This window comes from Gymnoscopelus braueri (genome assembly GCF_963280865.1).
Source record: "Gymnoscopelus braueri genome assembly, contig: SCAFFOLD_146, whole genome shotgun sequence".
In the NCBI taxonomy this organism is placed as follows: domain Eukaryota; kingdom Metazoa; phylum Chordata; class Actinopteri; order Myctophiformes; family Myctophidae; genus Gymnoscopelus; species Gymnoscopelus braueri.
Window position 1 is genome coordinate 6,878 of NW_027660936.1, and position 24,857 is coordinate 31,734.

General features: G+C 43.0%; 1 protein-coding gene across 1 annotated transcript; it reads right to left on the reverse strand.

Moving 5' to 3' along the window:
* Positions 1–786: 786 nt before the first annotated feature.
* Positions 787–17,323, reverse strand: LOC308081039 (cadherin-4-like; the record flags this gene model as incomplete). The annotated part of the gene is made up of 2 exons (XM_080457446.1): positions 787–984; positions 17,114–17,323. Coding segments are annotated over 2 exons (408 nt in total), but the record flags the coding sequence as incomplete, so codon positions are not given.
* Positions 17,324–24,857: the final 7,534 nt, after the last annotated feature.

Consider the following 24,857-nt stretch of genomic DNA (forward strand, 5'->3'; position numbering starts at 1 on the left):
TGTTCTTGCCATATACTGCATCTCCAATACTAGAGGAGAACAGCATTGGTGGATTACGATCGAGCACAGAAACACGCACACGCACACACACACACACACACACACACACACACACACACACACAGGATATTGTAGCAATGAAAGTGGTTTTGAGTACAGTACATAACTGAAGGGTATGCAATCCTAGAAAGTACCATAAGCTCATTCTTCACATGGTCATGGTGAAAAAAGGGCTGTAGAGATCTATGATTTATGAGGCCTTTTAACCAGTGATCCTTACAAGACCTTGAAGGGGATGAACTCCTGACCTGTTTTTTCCTGGCTCAAGACAGCAGCATTATTCCTCTTATCATAGCGCTGCCTTTTACACACAAAAGACTGTGTGACAAATGGTATTGTTCAAAAAGGGAAAAGGGAAACAGCCACAAAAATAGTATTATACTTGTATTCTCTGTTCCGATAATGTAACAAATGCATGCAGAAATAATCAGTCCTTTTACTGCATGAACCCAATGGATCCAACACTGTGGGAGAGATTAGACTCACAAGGGCTGAAACCTGTCGTCCAAAAAATGCCGTTCTAATTCCTGAATACGTCTGCATAAATTAAAATAAATCGCATCAGAATCCAGAGCGTCAACATAATCACCTGCAGGGTTTGTCAACGACCACCTAATCTCTTTTGGTTTCACTGTCCATCACAAGATCTCTGATCGCTGCTCAACAAACCCAGAGCTGTAGATGAAGCATGTGTGAGTGATGCAGCCGATCAATTCTGTCACTTACGCTGACAAGCATCTGCGGGAACGGCCCTCGAGAGTTTTCCGGCACGTTGACTGGTGGAATCACCCAGTCCCTCTTCTGCCTGCGCAGGCCCTTGGAGTTACTCATGATGGGCCTCTGGAAAAGGATGACCTTAGGAGAGGATTGGAACATCTCATTCTTGTCTTTCCTCTCTGCAACTTTGCCCTCTTCTTCAGTGACCTGCAAAATAGCAGAAACAAGACTACAGTCAGGAGACACAGCAAGCCAGTGTTTTGTTTTCCAATTTTGTTTGCATCCTTTTGATAGGATAGCAGAGAGACAGGAAACTGAGGGCAGAGAAGGATAATTAAAGGGAGAGTAAATTTCAATGTGGGGCAGCCATAGCTGAATGGGTAGAGAGCCCGCCTGGGAAGTAAAAGGTCCCAGGTTTGATTCCTTGACCCTGCAATGTGTCAAGGTATCCCTTAGCAAAACACTTAACACCTTACTGCTACCCCCTGTGCTCACTTGAGAAGCACTCAAGTGGGTGAAGCTGAAAACTGAATTTCCCCCATGGGATGAAATAGGTCTAATTATTATCAATATGCAGATATATTTCCTTTGGGTTTACAGTATATTTTTATCCAGCACCTGGCTTTCTGGTTTTGGATGTGCACAGGACTCTCCTCCAGAGAGGGTTGACAACATGCAACACATAAATAAATGTATGCACACATGAATATGAAAGGGGCTCTGAAAAGTCACAGCGACCTTGTCATTCACACCTGGCTGTAAAACGCCTGTTAACAGTGGATATGACTCCAATTTATAGTCCCATTCACCAGACTGAGCCAGCTCAGCAACCCCTACACACACATTTATATCTGTGTCACAATTATCAATCACAGTCATTCGTTATCATAAAAAGTTTCACGTGAATTTGGTGCAACAACTACATAAATCTGAATCACATACATACTAATGAAACCCCCATGTGCTTGGGGCAGATTCTATCATTTGGGGGCAGGAGTCTGTGTATTTGGGCTGTTACACCTGGGAAAGTCACACGCACGCACGCACGCACGCACACAGAGAGGTTTTGTGAATAGATAGATAGATAGATAAGAAGCACACACATGTCATGGAAAAAACTATAGTACAACAGTAATATTGTTGTTACAATCCCGTATGTTACGATCCCGTTATTTTGGTTTCTTTCAGAATGGACAGAAATAATAATGAAATGCTTTACATGGCATGACATTTTACTTATACAACCAGGAAAAGTAAAAACATTACATAAATATAACAAGCTAAACCTATACTTTTAAACCCCTACCCAGCCTAATCTATATCAAATCAAAATTACAATAGTTCACTAATCTAACTTCCCTAATCTAAAGCAAAATATGTAGCCTAATGTAGCTGTACATATTAGGGGGGTAGAGTGGCCCGTAGAGCGGCCGGATGGGAACCGCAAGGCTCCCAGTTCGATCCCGCGGGCTCCCCCAGAGTTAGTGTCAAAGTGTCCTTGAACAAGACACTGAACCCCTAATTGCTCCCGATGAGCAGGTTGGTGCCTTGCATGGTTTGTTCTGCAATCGGTGTGTGAATGTGTGTGTGAATGTGTGAATGAATGTGTGAATGTGTGTATGAATGTGTGTGTGTGTGTGAATGGGTGAATGTACTACACAATCTATGTAAAGCGCTTTGGATAAAAGCGCTACTTAAAGGATCTACACCATGAATTTAAAAAAAATATTTGATATTTAATATCATATGGTGTATGTCCCTCAAACCTTTTTCAAAAGGTTTGAGCCTAAATCATCACTCAGATACTCATCCCAAGTCAATTGTCTCTGGCTTATACAGCACTTTCAGCTGCAATACCAAAACGTCCTCTTGGGCAGGGGGGGGCTACTGAGCAATTCTGTCTGGCCAGCATCAATGCAATGGCAATGCAAGTGATGTCACTTGCATTGCCATTCTGAAATGGCCTGTTCAGACACGCCCATTCTGAAAATCTCTAGAATGAGAATGAATGACTGAGTGTTAAAAAAAAATTACCCCTCCCCCCCAAAAAAAATGAAATTCATGGTGTTGCCCTTTAAATGCACCATTTACAACACTGATGTTGGTCTACAAGCAGTGGCGTAGATTGACTGTATTTGCCTTGAGTTTTTGTATCAAAAGGGCCCCTGATATGAAAACATTTACAGTATGTACTGTACCATCAGCTTCCAGTAGGCTACTTGCCTTGGAACAGTGCCTGGGATTGAACCCAGCACCATGTGATTCAAAGGCGAACGCTCCTCTGACTTAGCTACCCGGGCACACATCTGTACAGCTATACATATAGATACATTGATAGATGGATATTAATATGGATCATCACTCAGTGGCAGGACTCAAGCTTCACACAGAGAGAGAGAGAGAGAGAGAGAGAGAGAGAGAGAGAGAGAGAGAGAGAGAGAGAGAGAGACAGAGGCCTAATAGTGGAGTTGTGTTCCTGGGAGTTACAGAGGCCTTTGCTCTGTAACTCACATGCCTTGTGTGTGTTGTGTGCGCAGTATGTGCATGTGTGTGTGTGTGTGTGTGTGTGTGTGTGTGTGTGTGTGTGTGTGTGTGTGTGTGTGTGTGTGTGTGTGTGTGTGTGTGTGTGTGTGTGTGTGTGTGTGTGCGTGCGTGTGCGTGTGTGTGTGTGTGTGTGTCTGTATATGTTTATGAACAAAGTGTCAGTCACATTTAGAGATGCCGCGATCCGATTTACTGATCGGATATCGGCTCGATATCAATGAAAAAATGTGGATCGGATTGCAGCAAAATGACCGATTAAACGCTCCGATTAAAGCACTCCATTCCAGTAATCCGCTCCAGCACTTTGATCCTTCCCACTCCCAGCACGTTGGCTCCAGCCAGTGTTGCCATGTGGCTTATTATAAGCGACTTTGGGCTTCTTTTTCTGTAAGGTTATTACTGACACAGCCATCCCGCAGATTCATAAAGAAGTGCGAGGTTTCCTTACGCCGCGGCATATGTGGAGAGTGCATAAGCAATTCGTTTCACAACATGTCCTTACTGAGTCTGACTGCGCACTGGGTGGACCCCATCACCAGTGCCAATGGGTTCGCTTTAGCCTAAACAGCAGCATTAAATAAAATACAAAATAAATGAAAAGATCCTGTGTAACACAAACTTGACTTCCGTTGGTCATTTCAGGTAAAAAATAAGTCACATATATAAAAATAAATAAAACTCTTCTCATAACCTACTGTTGTGGAACTTGTGGACTATTAATAATACGTTTTGTTATTTGTTCACCCTATTGTTTTAGTAGACCAATGGTAGCATTGCTTTTGGGCAGAATTGGAGCCCTGGACAATACAGTTGGACAATATTGTGTGTGTATTGTTATTGTATAAAGGGATTTTATTTATGTGACTTTTTTTTTACCTGAAATGACCATGTCAAACGGAAGCCAAGTTTGTGTTACACAGGATCTTTTATTTTATTTTGTATTTTATTTAATGCTGCTGTTTAGGTTAAAGCGAACCCATTGGCACTGGTTAATAAATGGGGCAGTTTTTCTAAACTACTGTTGTGGAACTTGTTGACTATTATTCTGTGGAGGTTATGTTCTCTGTTTGAGTAATATCCCTTGATCAATCCTTTTTTAACATTTAGTAAAATAAATATTAATATTAATTGCCATGCCATATCGGATCGGAATTAATCGGAATCGGATCGGTTTTATGCTGCCTGATCGGAATCGGATCGGATCTCAAAAATCATGATCGCAGCACCTCTGGTCACATTGCAATAGATTAAATGCATGTAATCAGTAAACTCATTTATGAGGTTCAACTGAAGCAGCATGACTAAAATATTCCCATAGTGCACAGACTGGAACTCATACAGGCTGCTGGAATGCAGAATTCATATTTTGTTATTGAATGAATGTTAATAAGCATGGTCCTAATGCCAGCTCAGCATCAGTCATCAATTCACACAGACAGTGTGTCTTTATCACACTATGCCCAAATATGGATTACTGATGTCATAGTATTGACACAATTCAGATCATAGATTTAGCTAAAATAGACATTGCAGGTTGAGTAACGTCATTAGCTATTCCATATAATGATGTCATCACGCAGTGATATCACAACATCATTTTTACATCAGATGTAATTGTCCTTTTAAATGTCGTTATTGTATTTTCCAACACAACGCCATTCAGCAACTTCAGGAAACAGATAGCCCTGCCTTCTAACAACCTCTTCTGTAAATTAGTTGCACTGATTCACAGTGGTGCTGGTGCGTGAAATGTTTCACTGGACGATGCATCTGAAAGGAGGACCTAAGAATTCCTACCCAGCTGCTGTGGTGGTCGGACACAAACTGTACTCATTTGGAGGATACGGTAACAAGAACAACAGTGATCAGATTGATGTCCACATCTTCAACACAGTGTCTCTACGCTGGAGGAAGTTGCCCCCATGGACAAATGGAAGAGGAGAACATGACCTTGAGGTTCCCTGCGTGTGCAGGGGCCACACAGCTGTTCTGGTAGAAGATATTGTCTACATCTGGGGGGGATATCCTTACTGTAACGTGCTTTATTCATTTCATGTTGACAACCACAGATGGTCCAAGCCCAATTTTGCCGGTACAGTTCCAAAGCCGAGGCAGAACCACTCAGCCTGTGTCTTGAGGAAGGTCATGTATATCTATGGAGGACACACCACGCTGACTGGACGCACTAATGACATCTACAAGTTGGACACCACCACAATGGTCTGGGCTTTAATTAACACCAGAGGAACTCCACCACCTGTTTCATCAAGTCATTCTGCCACCATCATCGGGACAATGATATTTGTATTGGGGGGCTATGGGGACAAGGGGGTCTGCTACAACAACATCACAGTGTTTGACACAGAGACCAACAGCTGGCTGAGCACACCTTCTGCACAGCTTCTTTCAGAAAGACGCCTCTTTGCCTTTGCCTTTGCCTACAATGGAGAGCTGTACATATTTGGTGGCTACAACTCAAACCAGCGCTTCAATGATCTGTGGAACTTCAATCCACAGACCTGCTCATGGAAGAAGGTTGAGCCCAAAGGGAAAGCCCCGTGTAAGATGTATTGCACTTGGATGAGTTGTTGCATGGTGGGAGATCGTATCATCATCTTTGGAGGATACAACACACCTGATGACCTGTGTATCTTAGATTTAAGTCCTAATCTGAAGATGTTATGCAAGCTAGCAGTTATTCAGTACGGTGTGGAGCAGTCTGAACTCCGACATGACATCAGGTGGGAACTGGCTGTCATGACTGCCAACAATAACTGAAAACAACACAGCCCTATAATAAAAAGAGAAAACAAATGTGATCCCACTATAAATAAATAAACAACTAAACAACTAAACAAATACATAAATAAACTAGAAAAAGTGCTCCTCGGAGCATAGGTCTCCGCCAGGTCAGGTAGGTTATTGTGGGCCAGCAATGTTTGGAATTCGCCAGTCAGGATGGAATATGAAAAATCGTACGGATACGTCTTGATCACTTGACTATAGAGATAATGTGTACCGATTTGCGTGATGTTTGGACAAGATTTGTGGGAAAACTATAAAAGAAAATGTTTCGCAAAAAAACGGTGGCGCTATGATAGGGCAATGTTAAAAGGGTGGCATTTGTTCTGCAACGTAGTGCGAATGTGCGTGCAAATTGGACGCTGCCTTCGTGATTTGCGGCATTTATTCAAAAGGAGCCACTCCTGCAAACTTTAGATGCCAATCTTAGCCAATTGGGATTGAATATGAAAAATCAAACAGATCCGTCTTGATCACATGACTATAGAGATCATGTGTACCAATTTGCGTGAAATTTTGATAAAATCTGAAGGAGTAATATCCCCCCAAAAAGATTATAAGTCGCCCTCCTGGTGGCGCTCTAAAAGGCAGGTGTGAAAAATGCAGGGCAAAGGCTTTCCCTTGGCCTGGAGTGCACATTCAAAGTTTTACAAAGATCGTGCAGTTATAGGTAAAAACACGAATCGGCCTGATAGCGTGCGTGTTTGCGTGTGTATGTGCGTGCACGTGGAGTCACGCACACACTTGTATAACTATACTTGTGAGGATTGTTTTATGGTAAAAAAAAAAATGCATATAGTGTTAGGATTACTATTAGGAAAACATTGGGGTTGGGATTAGACATTCAGAGGTTTGGGTTAGGGGCTGGACTCTGGAGTTTAGAGTTTTCTCTATACTTGTACTACGATGTCACACACTGAAAATAGCTGATCTACAAGTTCACAATAAGGATGCTGCATGGGGTTTTTAACGTGTGGCCCTCAGGGGCCCCCTGGCCAGCAGTAAGCTGGGTTGTACATCGTGGCCCCTGGTGGTGACCGTTCTCATGGCAGACCCCTGAACAGTGTTTGAACAGTTGCAAAAAGGTTGCTGGTCTTACAAAAAGCTGGCACTGGTGGTCAGAAACAAAACTCCACAACAGGGATTTCTGTTTAAACTGAAACAGAAGGTACACAACACGGAGGGTTTACTGAACCTTCAGCACCCAACGTCATATATGACATATGACTTGTAACTGTTGGAGTGCGAACAGCACGGACAGCATGCCACACACTGCCATAACCCCATTTTTGGCCTTTAAAAAAAAAAATCATAAATCAGTGCTATTGAACACCCTACGTCTGTGTGTTGGTTAAAAAAATATTGAACCAATGAAAAGTATTAAAAAGCGCCTCTGACAAAACCAACTTCATTGGATCCTCAAACTTTCTGCTAAAGGGGGGTGAAGCTTGGAGGTCCATTCAGCTGTTCTTATCAATGATGAACAAAACCTCCTAACTCCACTTTTTTTTTTTTTTTCCTGAAAAATGAACATTTTGGAGTTAGCTGGTTTCTGCCCGACAGCAGAGATATACAATGTGTGTCCCTTAAGGCAAGACTCCAGAGTGAAGAGATGCAGACACGTTGGCTCTCAGGTTCATGTACATGACATATAGATTGACATATTTGTGTCAAGGTTGTATTGCATCATCTCAAGGCTGCTCTTTAACCATCTGCACCATCTGCTTGGTGTCCCAGGGGCTGTGGAGGATGTGTGCTGGATCTCTAAATGATCCAAAGGTTACATCTGAATTGACATGCTGTGACGATACTCCTCAGAGACTAAGTTTACCAACACATCTCAGGGTTACCAAAGTAGTAAAAACATATCAAGAAATCAGCCACGTCTGCATCGCACTCTGTTGAGCGATCCCTCGCTCCTTCGCTCCACTTCTCTCACAGTGTTATTGTTTTTCTCGCTCTCCCCTCCCGGTTGGCAGGTCCTGACAGCTTGTCTCCATAACAGCTATTCATCAAGTGCTGGGATGTGTTCGCTGAATGGAGACTGCATCACTGAGCTTTATGTCCAACAAACACTTCCCCCAACAGGTTCCACCAAATCACCTGCCCTCCCAACTCTCTCTTTCTCTCTCTTTCTCCTTTGTTTTTATTTCAGGCCAGGCAACAGGAGAGAACAGCAATACACTTAATATCAGATCAACTGTTCTCTAAAGTCACAAGAGAGGATTTAAAATCTGCAGTTTTACTTGCAGTGAGAATGTAGTAGGGATGACAAAAATATTTGGTCACTAATCCACACAGTAAAAACCAAAAATTCCAGGTGTCACAAACACACACACACACACATAAATGAGTTAGACAGTACATACTGTAAGGACAATGCACAATGAAAGAAGGTAATAATGTTAATAGCATAAAATCTTAATAGCAAAACTATAAAAGGTGTGAGACGCAGTCCCAAGAGGTGGAGAAAATGCATTTCTACAGCAGCAATGAAACCAATATCCTCTTCATGCATGAAGAGGATATTGGAGCTTAAGCAGCATTAATGATATCGTTAGCCTCATAGCATAATGGCCTAAGATTTTTTGGGGCCAAATTGACATTTCTGCCTAACTCTACTCTCCTAACACAGCTGCTTCATTGTGCCTTATTGCCTATGTCCTCAGCCTATCAGAATGTCTTGTTACATACCAAAATGACTTAGGCAGAAAGTGCTTCTAAGTCAACTTTTTGACTTAGACAAAATTTCTTTTTAATGTAGCAAGCATTCTGAACATTAGCAATAAGGCAGGGTCAGCAGTGTTAAGAGAGTAGAGTTATAGGCTGATATAAATAAAGGCAGACAAACATGACTTAGGCAAAACATTTATTTTACTCATGATTGCCTAAATGACAGGCAGAAAGAGATTTTTTGTTTCTTCTTTCCTGAAAACCTTAAAAATATGACTTTTATGCTATGAGGCTAACAATGTGATATAATGATGTCAGAACCAAAAGCTCTCCGCTCACCAAAACATCAGGAGAAAACACTGTGCATGGTCGTCAGAATCACTGTAACCTATGTCTCATGTCCAACGGACATCTGTGATATCTTGACATATCAACTAATATTCACATGCTCATTCTCGGTTGGTTATTATAATATTAAAGCATCCCAAAGTGTTCCATTTATTTTCGCTCTCTCTTTCCTCACAGTGACAGCCTCTCTCCAAAAGCGTACAGAGTTGAGAGACATTTATTTCTTTACCCCCTTTTCTCCCCAATTTAGTCATTATGCCAATTAATTCCTCCCCACACACATTTCTGTGCGGTCAATGCTGTTATATCCTACTGACTCACCTACCAGTGAGGAACCCCCACCGGGAGGACGTAGAGCATTTGTCCCACTCCTCCCGCCCAACACTCCCTGCCTCCCCAATATCTTACAGTTGCCACTGCCGACTGGTAAAACGTGCAGCATTTTACTGCACATGTCAAAGGACCTCAGCCTCCTCAGGAAAAAGAACGGGCTCTGCCCGTGTCTGTAGAAGTCACCTTTGTTCTGGGAATCCACCATCATCTCATTGGTCTTGGAGGCACTTGAGTAGCTGAAGGCCTTCTTCAGGTCAATGAACTCCCTTTCCTGCCCATTCCTCATACACACCACCATAGCAAATTTGACCCAAATGTTCAATTTAGAAATGTAGTAAGTCGATTTTTACACTCTCAGATTGAGTTAAATCTAAAATTAACACTCAGTATTTTTCAAGTGCATGGAGTTGGTTATAAACTGAGGATGGCAGTGGTCATGGTGTTATTATGCATTGGCTGGGTCACATTAATATTACTGGAAGCAGTTGGAACACAGAGCACGTAAGGGAGATGCAAGGCTGTAGTGTTGGCTGTAAAAGTGTTGAGGAGAAAACTAAACCCTTTGGACTTTGTGTAGAAGAGATAAGACCCAAACTGTTATCTGTTTGATATAGGTAAAAAACGCATGCTCAAGGTAGGGAGCATGCACTGAGCTCTCTTCCAATATGCATGTAAATGTGTCTTCCTGTGTGTGTGCGTGCGTGCGTGCTTTTAATACAACTTCCAATATTTCATTTTACCATAGCCCTGTTCCTTCTTTGCAAGAATCTTTGTGCCTCTGAAGCAGTTAACATTCAAGGCCAAAAACTTCAACGAAGACAAAAACAAAAGGGTCAGGAGAAAAAAGAAAAGGACGGCTGTTGGAACATGAAGTCCAGAGGTCCTGTGCGCTGCCTGCTTTGATCCACGAGGCGCAGAATAAAATGTGTTTTGTCTTTTGTCTCTCTTTGTTGGTGCCCTCTCAGAGCATGGGTTGTATCTGCCAGTATACAAACACTTCTTTAAAGGCTGAAGTTTTTAGATGGCCTTCAGCGGGAAAGGCTTTTAACGCTACGCGTAAAGGAAATGTGTCAGAGAAAAACTGGCATATGGGGCCACAGTGTGTGTGTGTGTGTGTGTGCCTGCGTGTGTGCAAAGCTCTGTGTTTCAGACATCAGGTAGCTACGCTACATGAAACAGTGAGGGATCTGACACATCAGTGAGGAAGGACTTTATACCTCCTGGAGACTAGTTAATTTTAACCTGCAGGAAAAGGAACGATTTAGTGAGTCTGTCTATGTTCCATCAACTGGAAAAGCTTATCTTTAACCCAGGCCATATGGGACATATGGGTTAAAAGGTATAAAAGGTATGCAGAGTAGAAGATGTTAACATGTTAACTAACCTGTTATGATGTGGGTTCTCAGTGTTATAGCTTGAGACAGCATCGTGCCCTCAGGCTTGTTAAGGAAAAAAGCAGCTGTACCTCTACCTGTCTGTAAGGGAGCCATCATCCGCACATATGTACAAGAACATCATGGTTCTTCCCATGGGGCGGAGTGGCTCGTTTGCATCCTCACGGTCCAGAAAACTCAGGCCCCCACCAACCAGCTGTACCAGCCTCGTGCCCGCCGCTGACCAGCCAACCAAACACACATGTTGCCACGCTTTGTGTGCCATGTAGCTCCGTGACGGGTTCACTCAAACGTGAACACGATCCAATCCATATGGTCCGCGTTCAGGAGAAACAACCCCTCGCTGGAACGTTCAGTCGAGCGCAACGTGCAAACAGCCTGTGTGCCACTTAACCCCGCATTCAAACGGGTTAAGTCAGATGGTGCGGGAGGAGACAGATGTTCAGTTGAATTTGGACAAATATTTTTCAATTTTTGTCTAGAAGAGGGGCTTCGTGGGCTTGTCTGTCTGCAGGGGGCCGGCTGTCCCACTTCTTACTACAGGTGGTGTGATTGGGGTGACCGAGGTGAAGAGAAAGTTACGTACGGGTGGAGTGAGGGGGGGGGTGAGGAACAGGGCTGTCAGAAGCAGATGTGACGACCCCCCTCCGAATCTCTCCTTGTCTAAATAAGTCATGCTCCACATCCTTTCATCTGCACATACTAATAGTACTAGGTACTAATGGGTTCCCTGAGGGCGGGGGGAGAGAGAGAGAGAGAGAGAGAGAGAGAGAGAGAGAGAGAGAGAGAGAGAGAGAGAGAGAGAGAGAGAGAGAGAGAGACCTGAGCCCACCACTGCCTGAGGGGGTTGGGGTCTGGGCTTTTCACCAACCATGGTGCTGCTGCTATACTGGAATTCTGATCAAAGCCAACCACTCTCTCTGTTTCTGACTCTCTCTTTCACTCTGTCTCACACACACAACGTCGCTTGTGATTGTGCTCGTGCGTGTGTTGAGAGAAAAAGTTAAAGTGAAACAACCACACATGAACATTTTAAGCAGAAATTAATAATAATAAATCATTTCAATTGATAAATAACACACTAGGGCATTAACAGAATAATCGAATATTCGAATATTCGACTATCAAACCACTATTCGACCACTGTACATCAAAGTCGATTATTCTATTAAAAAAAAGAAAAAAAATAGTTTTTTTAAAATTTTATTTTACTTTTTTTTTCCAGTGGCTTTTCTACAGCAGACACGCAGCTGTGAGCTCTGGTGTGACGTCAACTCGCATTCCTTGAGTCGAGTCGTCAATGCCATTGAACTTTTTTTTTTAAATTTGTTTTATTTTTTATAATCAAATCGATTAATCGAATATTCGAATACTTATAGGTCGAATAATTCGAATGCTAAAAATCACTATTCGTGAATGCCCTATAACACACTGCTGTTTTGCTGAGGACGAGTTCTAGGCTCAGAATTAGAATGTGGAACAACGGCTTAATGGATATTTCCAGCCTGTTATTTCATTCCAGCCCACACACACAGACAGATAAACAGACACACACACACACGCACACGCACACACACACACACACACACACACACACACACACACACACACACACACACACACACAGTTCGAGCAAGCATGCATGCAAGCACATACAATACCCTGTCCTCAGTGCACATGAAATTCAGACAGGCTTCAAATATACGTTTTACACTCAACAGAGACACAACCACGCACACACATCTCATTTGCAGCGACGGACATCAGCACAAACATTGTCTTAATAAAAGATGTTGTGCATCACTCAACACACACACACACACACACACACACACACACACACACACACACACACACACACACACACACACACACACACACACACACACACACACACACAGAGATACGCTATGTGAACAGGAGTCAGTGAGTGTGAAATAGATGCGGCCCACAGCTCTGGTGCCATCAGCCTCAGCCAGCTGGCTCTGGTCCCGGTTCTTCCCCTCCCTGCCACAGACTCCCCAAACCCCTCACGCTTTGATATCAGCCAGCCCCTGGCAACCCAGACATCTGGAAGTTATTATTCAACAGAGCATGCCGTACACAAAACGCCATTTCCATAATGAAACATCAAATTGTGTTTCAGCATCCTGATTTCATCTCTCTCGCTCTCTCTCTCTCCCTCCCTCCCTCCCTCCCTTCCAGTTTATACAGTGATGTAGCGCATGATGCATGCTGTCACCCCTGACCCTCTATCAGTGTGTTTGTCTCCTCAGCATCTGGTCTGCTTCACACACTGTCTGTCCACAGTGTTGACAAAATGATCCTCTATCATTTCACATCACTTCAGCTGCAGTAACAGCGCCACCTATTGACCTTGTTCTACAAACTGCTTTGTAGAACTTTGTAGCCCTTAGCATGCTGAGACCACAGATCACACAGTAAGAACCTGAGAACTCTGTGAGTGTTCAAATGGAACCTTTACTTAAAGGTCGGGTCTATAATGCATTATAATGCGCTAATGAAGCATTATAACACTTGTTATAAATGTTTATAATCATGTATGAACACTTATAACAAGGTTTATAAAGTATTATAAGTGCCGGTCATAATGCATTATAAGCTCAGTGGGACAGCACATTATAAGTACATATTAGCTAGTTATAAAGTGTATTTTTTATAAGTTGTTATGCATAATTATAAACATTTATAACCTTATAATGAAGCATTATAAGTGCATTTTAATGCAATATGATGCACTATAATGCATTATAAATGTGACTATAATGCATTATAGACCCGACCTTAATATAAAGTCTTACCCCATCTAACTAACTAATGATTTAATAATTTAATTAACACTGATGACTTTACTGTGTAGACTGAAGCCATTGCCAAGAAGGGAGCAAGCATTATATTTGGTGGTCGATATTTTTATAATTAAAAAATAATAATTATAATAAATATTATTAATAAATAATAATTATCATCTGTGATCAGCAAAATTACATGACTTTATCCATTCATAGTAACAATACACAAAAACTCCAGGGAGCCTAAATACCTGGATGTAACTTTAGAAAACACACTCATTTGATCCTTCCACCAAACACATTCTTGGGCTATCCTCCAACTCTACCTCCAACGTGTATCTTTGCCACTCCAAAGCTGGCTGGTGTACAAGCTGGTGTACTTTACTCTCCACACTAACCACTTTGTATTGACCATCTGTTCAGGGTTTTGTTTAGTTTTTTCTCTTTCCTTTTGTCCATGGATACTGCACATGAATTTAGCAGAAAATTACCTAATTATCTAACATAGACAACTTCCACTGTTTCAATACTGTCCGACAAACCAAACTAGGTGGTACCAGGAAATTGTTTTACGGAACATATTGGCATCATAAAAGGTATAACTTTATATAATCTTTGCCAGTTATCTCAGTTATCTTACAGATGGTGGACGGCAGTACAGTTTAGAAGTCTAAAATCAATCGATATCTGTCTTGATTGTATGTGGTGTAATAATGATGGCATTACAATGCACATTTGTTGACAAAAGTGTTCATCCATGGTGTAGATTATGATACCATTTCTGTCTCCTTAATCTGTGTCTCAGAGATGATGCTGTGGAAATGCAAAAGTCTAACCGGACATGTTCACGCTAGAACAAGATCAGAACTGACTTCATAATCTCTTTCTCAGATTACCTGAGTGATGCCAGACTCTGACTTTCCACCGCACGCTTTAGAGACACAGAACACTTAAACATAATGATAATAAAATGATGATAATAATAGCTCTATATTCTGATAGTAATAATTGCTAGAGAGTGCGAACAGGGGTTTCTCTCCAGCTCGTTAGCAATCAGAAAATAAATGTCTGACCTAAACATTTATTTTACCAAATTTCATCCAATCAAGAGAGACAACTCAGGATTACAGGATAAACAAGTGATGAAAAAAAGTAAAAAATAAAATAATAAAAAAGACAATTGGAATTGGAGCACTATAAATTTTAAGCTGATAAGTGGTTTCTTTCTCCTGATTGGATGAAATTGGTGACCAACCATAAACATTATTTTCTGTTTATTAAAGAGTTGAAGAGACGATAGTGGAAAATTGTTTCGGTTTTGTTTTGTTTTATCATTGATATGAATATTGATGTGAAAATACTGTGAGGTATCTCGACGACACTGAAAATGAGAGCAACCTCAATGTCTTTCGAGTATAAATTATGGTTTGAAATGAATACCGTAAATCCTCTAATAGTAACCTCTATTCAATTAAAAGCCGTCTCTCTATTAATGACCGGGGGCGCTGTTGAAAAAAGCACTTAAAAGCCTCCCTTCCATTACAAGCCGAGCCTGAATTACAAGCCTTTTTTTTTTCTCTACTTTTTTTTCAAGTCCTTAGAGGGCGCTGTTTACTAAAATACCCCGTGAACCGCCCGTGACCCCATACTTCCTTACCGGTAAATGGGACGCGCACACGACATCACAACAAAACACAACAGTAGAGAAAGCATGGCGACGACAGGTACTACGGCTAAACACAGGCGCAAGTTTGACGTTAAGTTTAAAGAGGAAGTTTTTTATGGTATTTACCATAGGCAATAAGGTATATTTTGTTTTTGTTATACAGTATGCTGGCTGTGCAGTAAATACCATATAAATGGTATGGTGTTAATGTTTACCAAGAGAGTAAGACTACCTCAGAATTGTTTATACCAGTTGTGATTGCACTATTTTACTCAGGTAAAGTTACTTGATTTAACTTTGAACAAGTTTAAATGACCTGTAAATGCACTGTTTATTTCATACAGTACTTGGTTTCAATAAATGAACCCAGTACATTTTACTGGGTTCAAACTTACACAAAATGTTGATTTTTTCATTCTGGTCTGTTTGAAAAATGGAAATATAGGCCTCTCTCTTATACTTGCCTCCTTTCAATAAAAGCCCGGTACCCACTACAGTTGAAGCAAATACAAGCCCGGGCTACTATAAGAGGATTTACGGTAATTACTACCAGAAAATAGAGCTTATGTAAAACCAAAAATATCACTTATTGCATCTTTAACCTAACAAAATATTCAGTTTTTGTGGCAAATTTTTTGTTTGCAGTGCTGTGCAAGTTCACACTTTACAAAAGCTAGCTTAAAGTTCAGTTCACAATTTTTGATTTTGAACTTTCAATTTGAATTATAAACTAAGTTCACAGTCCCAGGCAATTAACTAGTTCACTTGCGTTTAATTTTAGTTTTATGGGCTGCAGCGAGCAACTGTTTTGCTGTATAAATAAACTACCTCCTACCCATCCATCCCCAGCCCCCATTCATTGCCTTTCTTAGTGTTTAGATAAGACCACAATCTCTAACGCCTTTATTCACCAGCTGCAACAGTGAGCATGATTACAGTAACTCTCACTGGAGTTAACGACACTCACGGTCACATTCATTAGTTGCAAATGGATACGTTTAGTTGACCGTTGACCAAAAACATGAGCTCATTTAAAGAACGTGCTCTTTTAGTCCGTTCATGCACAAAACTGATAATTTGAGCCACAACATTTCTTGCTCAATGATTGCTAATGTTTGCTTAGGGAGGAAGTATCTCATATAGAGTTACCAGTGGTTTAAGTAGATTTGGGATGGGCTTCTATGGTACTTAGAGGAAAACTGCAAAAGTGTCTCATATTTTTCTGGTTGTTAAGTAAATGCTGTATGAGGAGTGTCAGAGCATGTGATCACAATGGTAACTTCTATAAGATGACAAATGCAAACATAATTAAGGGCAACTTTGAAGGCTATAAGAGCTATTACAACTCACGCTTCCATTTTTTCTCATGACATCTGGGTAGGAACTGCTTGGAGGGTGGGGGGTATGGGTGGCTTTCATGTAGGAACTACTTGGAAGAGGGGGGTATGGGGGGTGTGGGTGATATGGGGGCTTTCAGGTAGGAAGGGGCCAAACATCCGAAGGGTGTTTTTTATCTAGTCCAATTAACCATCATCTTTCCAATGAATCCAATGAAGGTACTCTAGCTCCCACAGTGGCAGGATGATTCCATCACTCTGATCCATGTGCTAGCCTTATGTCTGTCTGTCTGTCTGTCTGTCTGTCTCTCCATTTTATATAATGCTTTGTTTTTACGATGACACCACTGCAACAGATGATAACCACCATTCGTACGTGTGTATGCAAGTGTGTGGCGTGTACAGATGCGTGTGAACTTAGCCCACCTCATTGCCATTCTGTTGGGGTAAAGGCAGGTCAATCAGGGCCAGCTGCACCACGGTCTCCCACAAGTGTTTTTGCAGATCGCTGGCGGTCAGCTTGAACTGGACAAGTTCATCCAGGCTGGCGGCGTCTAGCTGAGTATAGATTGATCCATCCGTCCGCACGCTGAAGCTGGGATCGCTGCTCTTGAAAACCACTCCATTGTTCCCCATGCAGTCATCAAACTTCACTGCAGAGAGAGAGAGAGAGAGAGAGAGAGAGAGAGAGAGAGAGAGAGAGAGAGATTCAGAAACTATGAAGAAAAAGAACCATACAGACAAGTGAATTGAAGTAAGGCATCTAAGCAAGCACAATACCACATAAACACACACACACACACACACACACACACACACACACACACACACACACACACACACACACACACACACACACACACACACACACACACACACACACACACACACACACACACACACACACACACACACACACACACACACACACACACACACACACACAGGCAGCATACTTCAATGTGCCCTCATTGCATCGAGAAAACAATACATTTTAATTCAATATAAAGTGAAATGACAAATAACGGTGGGTCCTACAAGATCCATGTTAATGATAACGATTATCTCTATTCAATAAGCACTCTTCATTCCCTGGGGAAAAGCATCGCCCTGCACTCTGTATAAATAAATATATCTATATCTACGTCCCTTAATTACACAGAATCATTAAAGTGGCGCAGTGTAAAAGCCCATTAGGACGTCTGAGCAGGGAGTGAATCAAACTCTAAGTGAAGTCATGGAACCTCCATGGATACAAACACTACTGACTCCAACCATAGCTGATATGAACCTCCATGGAAACATCCCATGCATCATCTGCGTAGTCATGATTACTGACCTCGACTGCGCAGATTACATTAGCCCTAGTCTCGGACACAGCAAAGAAAGGAAAGGAACTACTACTGACAGTAGAAATGGGGTGCAGGAAGATCGGCCTCAAGCTCAATACCAAGAAAACAAAAGTATTGACAGCTAACGCGGAGTACAGAATCAATGCCACTGCCGACGGGACGGTGCTCACATGAACGGACCACATCAGAAATGTGGTCCTCTACGGGGACCTACCACGGGTCACAGACAAAGTCAGAGAGAAGAGGACGAGGCTGGCAGGGCACTGCGTCAGGCAACCGGAACTAGTGGCAAGCAAACTGACACTGTGGGAGCCAACCCAGGGCAAAGCCAGTTTTATTGTCACATCACAGGTTTACAAGGTAAAAAAGTGGGTGAAATTCGTTTTTGTACATCGTTCCCATCGCAACGTTAGTTTCCATAGAAAGAAAAGGGGGGGGGGCAAGTGGGAAGGAGATCAAAACAAGAGAGCAACAGAAGGCCAGACAAGTTATCTACATATTTACAAAGTACCTGAGATAATAAAAAACAAAAAAAAACTAAGGTGCCTGAGCATAGCAGCAATGTATGTATACTGTGCATGATATACATATGGACGTTAAGGTGCTTAGAGGAAAAGAGCACAATAAAAAGACAAAAAAAAGTCAGTGCGTTATACATGGGATTAAGGTGCAAAAGGTCAGTGCGTGTCCACCTAGGGTGGACTGACCCTAGTATAATCCGCAAGTAGCTCCATGAGGGAGTGCAACAAAAAGTCATTTGTACCTGGTGTAGTCCACAGGTGTGTCCGAGGGGGAGCTAAGTCCAAGTCATCGTCCCTGGTATAATCCACAGGTGTGTTCAGGAAGAGCCAGAAAAGTCTGCACCGCCTGTTGTCAGGCTGCTGAACAAGGCCTATGCCTCATTCAGGCTTATGCCCCATTCAGCATTCTGACAGCAGCCGGATTAAAACTGCACCAGTACCTAGTGGTGGAACTCTTGATACTGCGGTAGAGCCCCTTGCCCGGTCGCGGTCGTTGTAGGGGTTTGAACAGTCTGTGACTTGGGTGGTGCTTGTCCTTGATGATGCGCTTGGCTTTGACCACGCACCACGTAGATGACCACGCACCAACGTAGATGCATTGCGGCGTGACAGCTTAGCTAACAACACTGTAGAGCTCAAGACCCTGATACTAGGAGGGTGTGGAGGGCAGTGATTAAGGAATTGGTGTTGCTTAGGCCGCACTCTCGCATCGCATCTCATCGGAAACACACACTACTAACTCTGGATATGTGGAAAAGGAAATCAAGAAAATGTCTACATCTGTAACCTCCCCACACACTAAAAAGTCTTATCTTCTACAGAAATTACATGAAAAACTAGAAGAGCACAGGTCTCCGCCAGGTCAGGTAGGTTATTGTGGCCTCCTGGTGGCGCTATAATAGGCCAATGTGAAAAGGGTGGCATTTCTTCCTCTGCCTAGTGGGAATGTGCGTGCATTCATGATTTGAGGCATTTTGTTGCAAAAATGTGTTTTGCTAAAGTAGACCTGCTGGTGGCACTATAACAGGGCAATGTAAAAAGGGTGGCATTTCTTCCGCGGCCTAGTGGGAATATGCGTGCAAATTTTCACGGAAATCGCAAGCTGCTTTCATGATTTGAGACATTTTGTTCAAAACTGACCAATCCTGCAAATTTTGGAAGCCAACCTTAGCCAATCAGGATGGAATATGAAATATCGGACAGATGCGTCTTGATCACATGACTATAGAGATACTGTGTACCGATTTGCGTGATGTTTGGATAAAATCTGAAGGATTAATATCCAAAAATGTTATTGACATAAGTCGGCCTCCTGGTGGCGCTGTAAAAAGCAGATGTGAAAAATGCAGTGCAGATGTTTTTCCTTGGCCTCTAGGGAGTATGCGTGCAAAGTTTCACGCAGATCGGTGCAGTTATAGTTAAAAATGCAAATTGGCCTGTTATAGCGCCACCATGAGGCTGATTTGAAAAGTTGTGTGTGACATTTCTTCCTCGGCCTAGTGGGAATGTGCGTGTGCAATTTTATGGAAATGGCAAGCTGCGTTCATGATTTGAGGCAGTTTGTTCAAAACTAACCAATCCTGCAAACTTTGGAAGCCAACCTTAGCCAATGAGGATGGAATATGGGAAATTGAACAGATCCGGGTTGATCACATGACTATAGAGATACTGTGTACCGATTTGCATGACGTTTAATTAAAAGCTGTAGGAGTAATGGGAAAACATGTGTTTTGCACACATCGGCCTCCAGGTGGCGCTATAACAGGCCCATGTGAAAAATGTGGGGCAGAGGTTCTGAATTGGCATCCAGGGAGTGTGTGTGCACAGTTTTGCAGCGACCGGGCCAACGGTGCCAGAGATTAGCTGCTAACACACAGACAGGACGGACACACGGACGGACACACACACACGGACGGACAGACAGGGGGCAAAACATACTCTCTCGCCATGCCTTTCGGCCTGGCGGAGACAATTAAGGTGGTGAAGCCAAGCAATAGAAAATATAGTGAGAAATAGATTTTTCTGGTATTCTCAGGGGCTTCTTGGCTTAGCAGCATCTCCCATACTCCATGAAGAGTTGAATAATTGCTAAGCTTGGCTCGTGTACTTGACCTTAGGACTGTTCTACCTCGACCTCCCTCGCCCCTTATGTTCGCTCTAACCTGACCTCCTCCCAACCCATCAATGAGCCAGCCTCGTCTCTCAGGGTTTAGAATGTCTAGACGGCAACCTTGGGCCGAAGGGCTGTAACTCAACACGGCCTTGCGGCCGGTTCTCACCCTGTGGGCCCTCAAGCGAGACTTCCACTAGCGCGAGCAAATCCTGCTCCTTGTTCTATCGCCATGAGCAGGGGCAATCCTAGAATCTGTGGGGGCCCTAGGCGAAGATTCCCAGGGCCCTCAATGTGTGTGTATGTGTAAAGGGCCCCCCCAAAAGCCCTCAAGGACCCCCACATAATGGGGTGCGCTTTACACATACACATTGAGCCTTTTTTCAGATTATTGGGGGGCCTTTACAGTTATATTATAGTAACTTCTCACCATATATATTAGCCTAGCCCTAGAATAGCTGTGATATTACATACATACAGTATCATGTATTACACACAGCCATAGATTACTGTCATACCCTAACAAGTCATCGCGCGGCTTGTAGCGCTGCATATGTACTCACACAATAATTAATTGTTACGACTTGTGGTCAGCTCTGGTCATTTAGTTTCATATCCATTTGAGAGTTGTGGCAGAAAACGTGTATTTAGTAAAATCGCTCCACTTTTCCACAAGCTTCACGTGGACAACATTCTCTATACGTGACTGGGTCACATTAACTGCAGCACTGAACATATGAAAAGTTGAAAACTTCCTTCAATAGCTGCATAATGTATTGCACCATTGACAGGTGTGATTAATTACCTCGCACCAACCGTTTGAAGGCAATCACCATTGTTTTATTCACACGCGGACCACAAGGGCCCCTTTAGGGAGGTTTCCTACAGAGAGTAATTTCAAAGGCATGTTGCTGTACACGGATACTATTGGGTCACTGTGCGAGTGTGCGTCGCCACACGGGTAAAAGTTTGGTGGCCTTCGGTTGGCCCATAGTGGCAGGGGCCCCAGGCGACTGCCTGGGAAGGCCTGCTCGGAATGAGCTCCTCTGGCCATGAGGCTGTCCGTGCTCAATGCACTGCATCTGTAAGCACAATAGTAGCTTTTTCTCTGAAGCCGAAAGCCACTCAGATCAGAATATAAGGCCTCCAATAACACTCTGTAAACTTCTTGTGTATGCAGAGGGGATGTAGAATTACATTGTATTATGTTTTAATTGTATTGTAAAGTGTGAATGTTTGGACCCCAGGAAGAATAGTCTTCACTGTGGTGAGGACTAATGGGGATCCGTAATAAACTAAACTAAACTAAACCTGTGTGTCCTGAACTAGAGACAGAAACATCTCTATTCACCTGTCTGCTTTTTATTTTTTCAGATTTCTTACAACAACAACAACAACCATTGGTTCCTGACACTTATGTTTGTCACCGTTACTTGTCTAATGCTTTCCCTGTTCCTCGTTGTTGGAACCAGATAAGGAGATTAGGTTCAGATTGTTTGGGGTGTGTGGGTGTTTGGGTGGCTCATGCAAAGAGAGATTAAAAAGTTAGGTTGCATTAGCAAAATGGAAGTAAAAGTCCAGCACAAAACAAGCTGTATTACTAGTAGGGTAAATCATTAAATCTCTAAGTACATTATGTCTCTCTCTCTCGTTCTCTCTCGTCCAATCATTCACATCTTCACATTTTTCACACACACACACACACACACACACACACACACACACACACACACACACACACACACACACACACACCACACACACACACACACACACACACACACACACACACACACACACACACACACACACACACACACACACACACACACACACACACACACACACAAATGTACATGAACACACATGCATGCACTTCCAAATAGCCCCACTTTCAATGGTTGGGTCAATAATACCAGAGTGATTATAAAAAATTGTCCGCAACTAAGCAGTTAAGCCAAAGGGCCGGTGCTGCAGGTAAAGCTGAGAGCAGTGGGTCCACACTCTGCATTGATCTGACAAACACCACAGACAGCATGTGGAGTGGCTATAGCCTAGCCCTCTGTCCTCTGGCCAGTCAAAGATGGCACATATTGCACCGCTGAAACATGCCTGCTCCCACAGGGCAGGAACTTCCTCTTCCTTATCTATCAATAGATGGTTAGAATGGGCTTCTCACATGGAGGCCTGCTGCATAAGGTGAAGGAGGTTGCATAAGGTGCTTCTATCACTCCTGCTTTTCTTTCTTACCTCTCTCTCTCTCTCTCTCTCTCTCTCTCTCTCTCTCTCTCTCTCTCTCTCTCTCTCTCTCTCTCTCTCTCTCTCTCTCTCTCTCTCTCTCTCTCTCTCTCTCTCTCTCTCTCTCTCTCTCTCTCTCTCTCTCTCTCGACAAGAAGGTTAGCAGCGGCTGTGACTCTCTAACTCCTTTAGAAGGAAAGCGGGCTTGGAAGAGTAAGTGAGATGATAGTGAGTGTGTGTGTGTGTGTGTGTGTGTGTGTGTGTGTGTGTGTGTGTGTGTGTGTGTGTGTGTGTGTGTGTGTGTGTGTGTGTGTGGGGGGGGGGGGGGGTGGGGGTGTGGTGGGGGGTATCTGGTTCATCCTGGAACGGACAGTCTCTCTCTCTCTTTTTAACACATTAGAATGGATGGGACCTTCAGATGGCTGTTTAAACAGGTTAATTGGGCTGGCCTCCCGAGAGACTGAGACAGATGGAGAGATAGATGGATGGATGGCATGAAAGAGGTTGGAGAGAGAACAGCAACAGAGACAGACAGATAGAGAACTGCAAAGAGGGATGGGTCTGGGTAGAGTCTAATGCAGCCTAATCAGAGCAGAGTACTAGGCTTGGTGACTGCCTGACTATTGCCAGCAGCATCACTTGTCCAGCATGGATGGATCACAGATGGAGTGAAAACACACCTGATGGATGCTATGAGTTGGAGGTGTACTGTATGTGAAGCCAATCTCTGCTGCCCAACAGGGAGCCTAGTACACCGCTCCATTTCTCCCCGAGGGCCATGAAAGGGATTTGACATCCACTCCCCCATTCTGAAACAAGCCCCAAAATGTGTGAGCCAAAAGAAAAAAAGAAATACAATACACAATGAGTCGGTCAGATAGGCGGTTGCTCAGAACCGCGATCCAACCGATATTTCCATATATAGGCATATATTCAGATATGGTTGTCCAGAACTGTCAATCCGACCGATATGGCCATATGCTGATGACATCAAGTATCTCCATATATTGGCATAAAAGAGACAAGGACAGACAGATACAGAGATCTCCATATATGGGCATAAACGGCTCACAGGCAGACCGGTAGAGACAGAGATCTCCATAAGAGGGTCACAGATAGACAGACGGGTACAACAGGTACTCTGACAATTGGTACAACAGGTGACGCATAACTGGGTGGGGCATTCCCAACTTGCATCGTTTTCTACTTTGCATCGTTCCCGAGTAGGCCGGGCACCGGTCTAGTGTCTCTAATGACAGATTAGTATTTGTCTAAACAAGCACACAAGCATAAGATCTCCTGAGACCTATTCTCACATGCTCCCATAGTGCTTATAGTAAATCACATCCCAGTGATTAAAAAGAATCATAGACAAATCAAATAATCAATTGCTTGTGCTCTGCTTGTGCTCTGTGCTGTTTTAATTATCTACCTTGGGTGTTTGTGCAGATGAATTAAAAACAGGATGGGGTAGTCAGAGAAGAATTTAGACAGAGAAAGAGATATCGGGGGAGGGGCAATTGTAGAGCTTTTCCCTGGAAGAGTAAAGTCCCTTTGCAAAAGCAGAAAACAGACAAGAAAGTCATCCTAAATATTTGTTCACAATAGCCTGTCTTACAGTATGGATGGCTTATGTGAATCACAATAGTGTGTGTTACAGTATGGATGGTGTATGGGAATCAAAACATTATGCTCATGAGAACACGTCTCTAGTCCTATCCATCTGAATGTTTGGACAATGAGTTTTGCTGCTTTGGGATTACACAAGCACTGCATAGTCGCACGCACGCACGCACGCACGCACGCACGCACGCACGCACGCACGCACGCACGCACACACACACACACACACACACACACACACACACACACACACACACACACACACACACACACACACACACACACACACACACACACACACACACACACACACACACACACACACA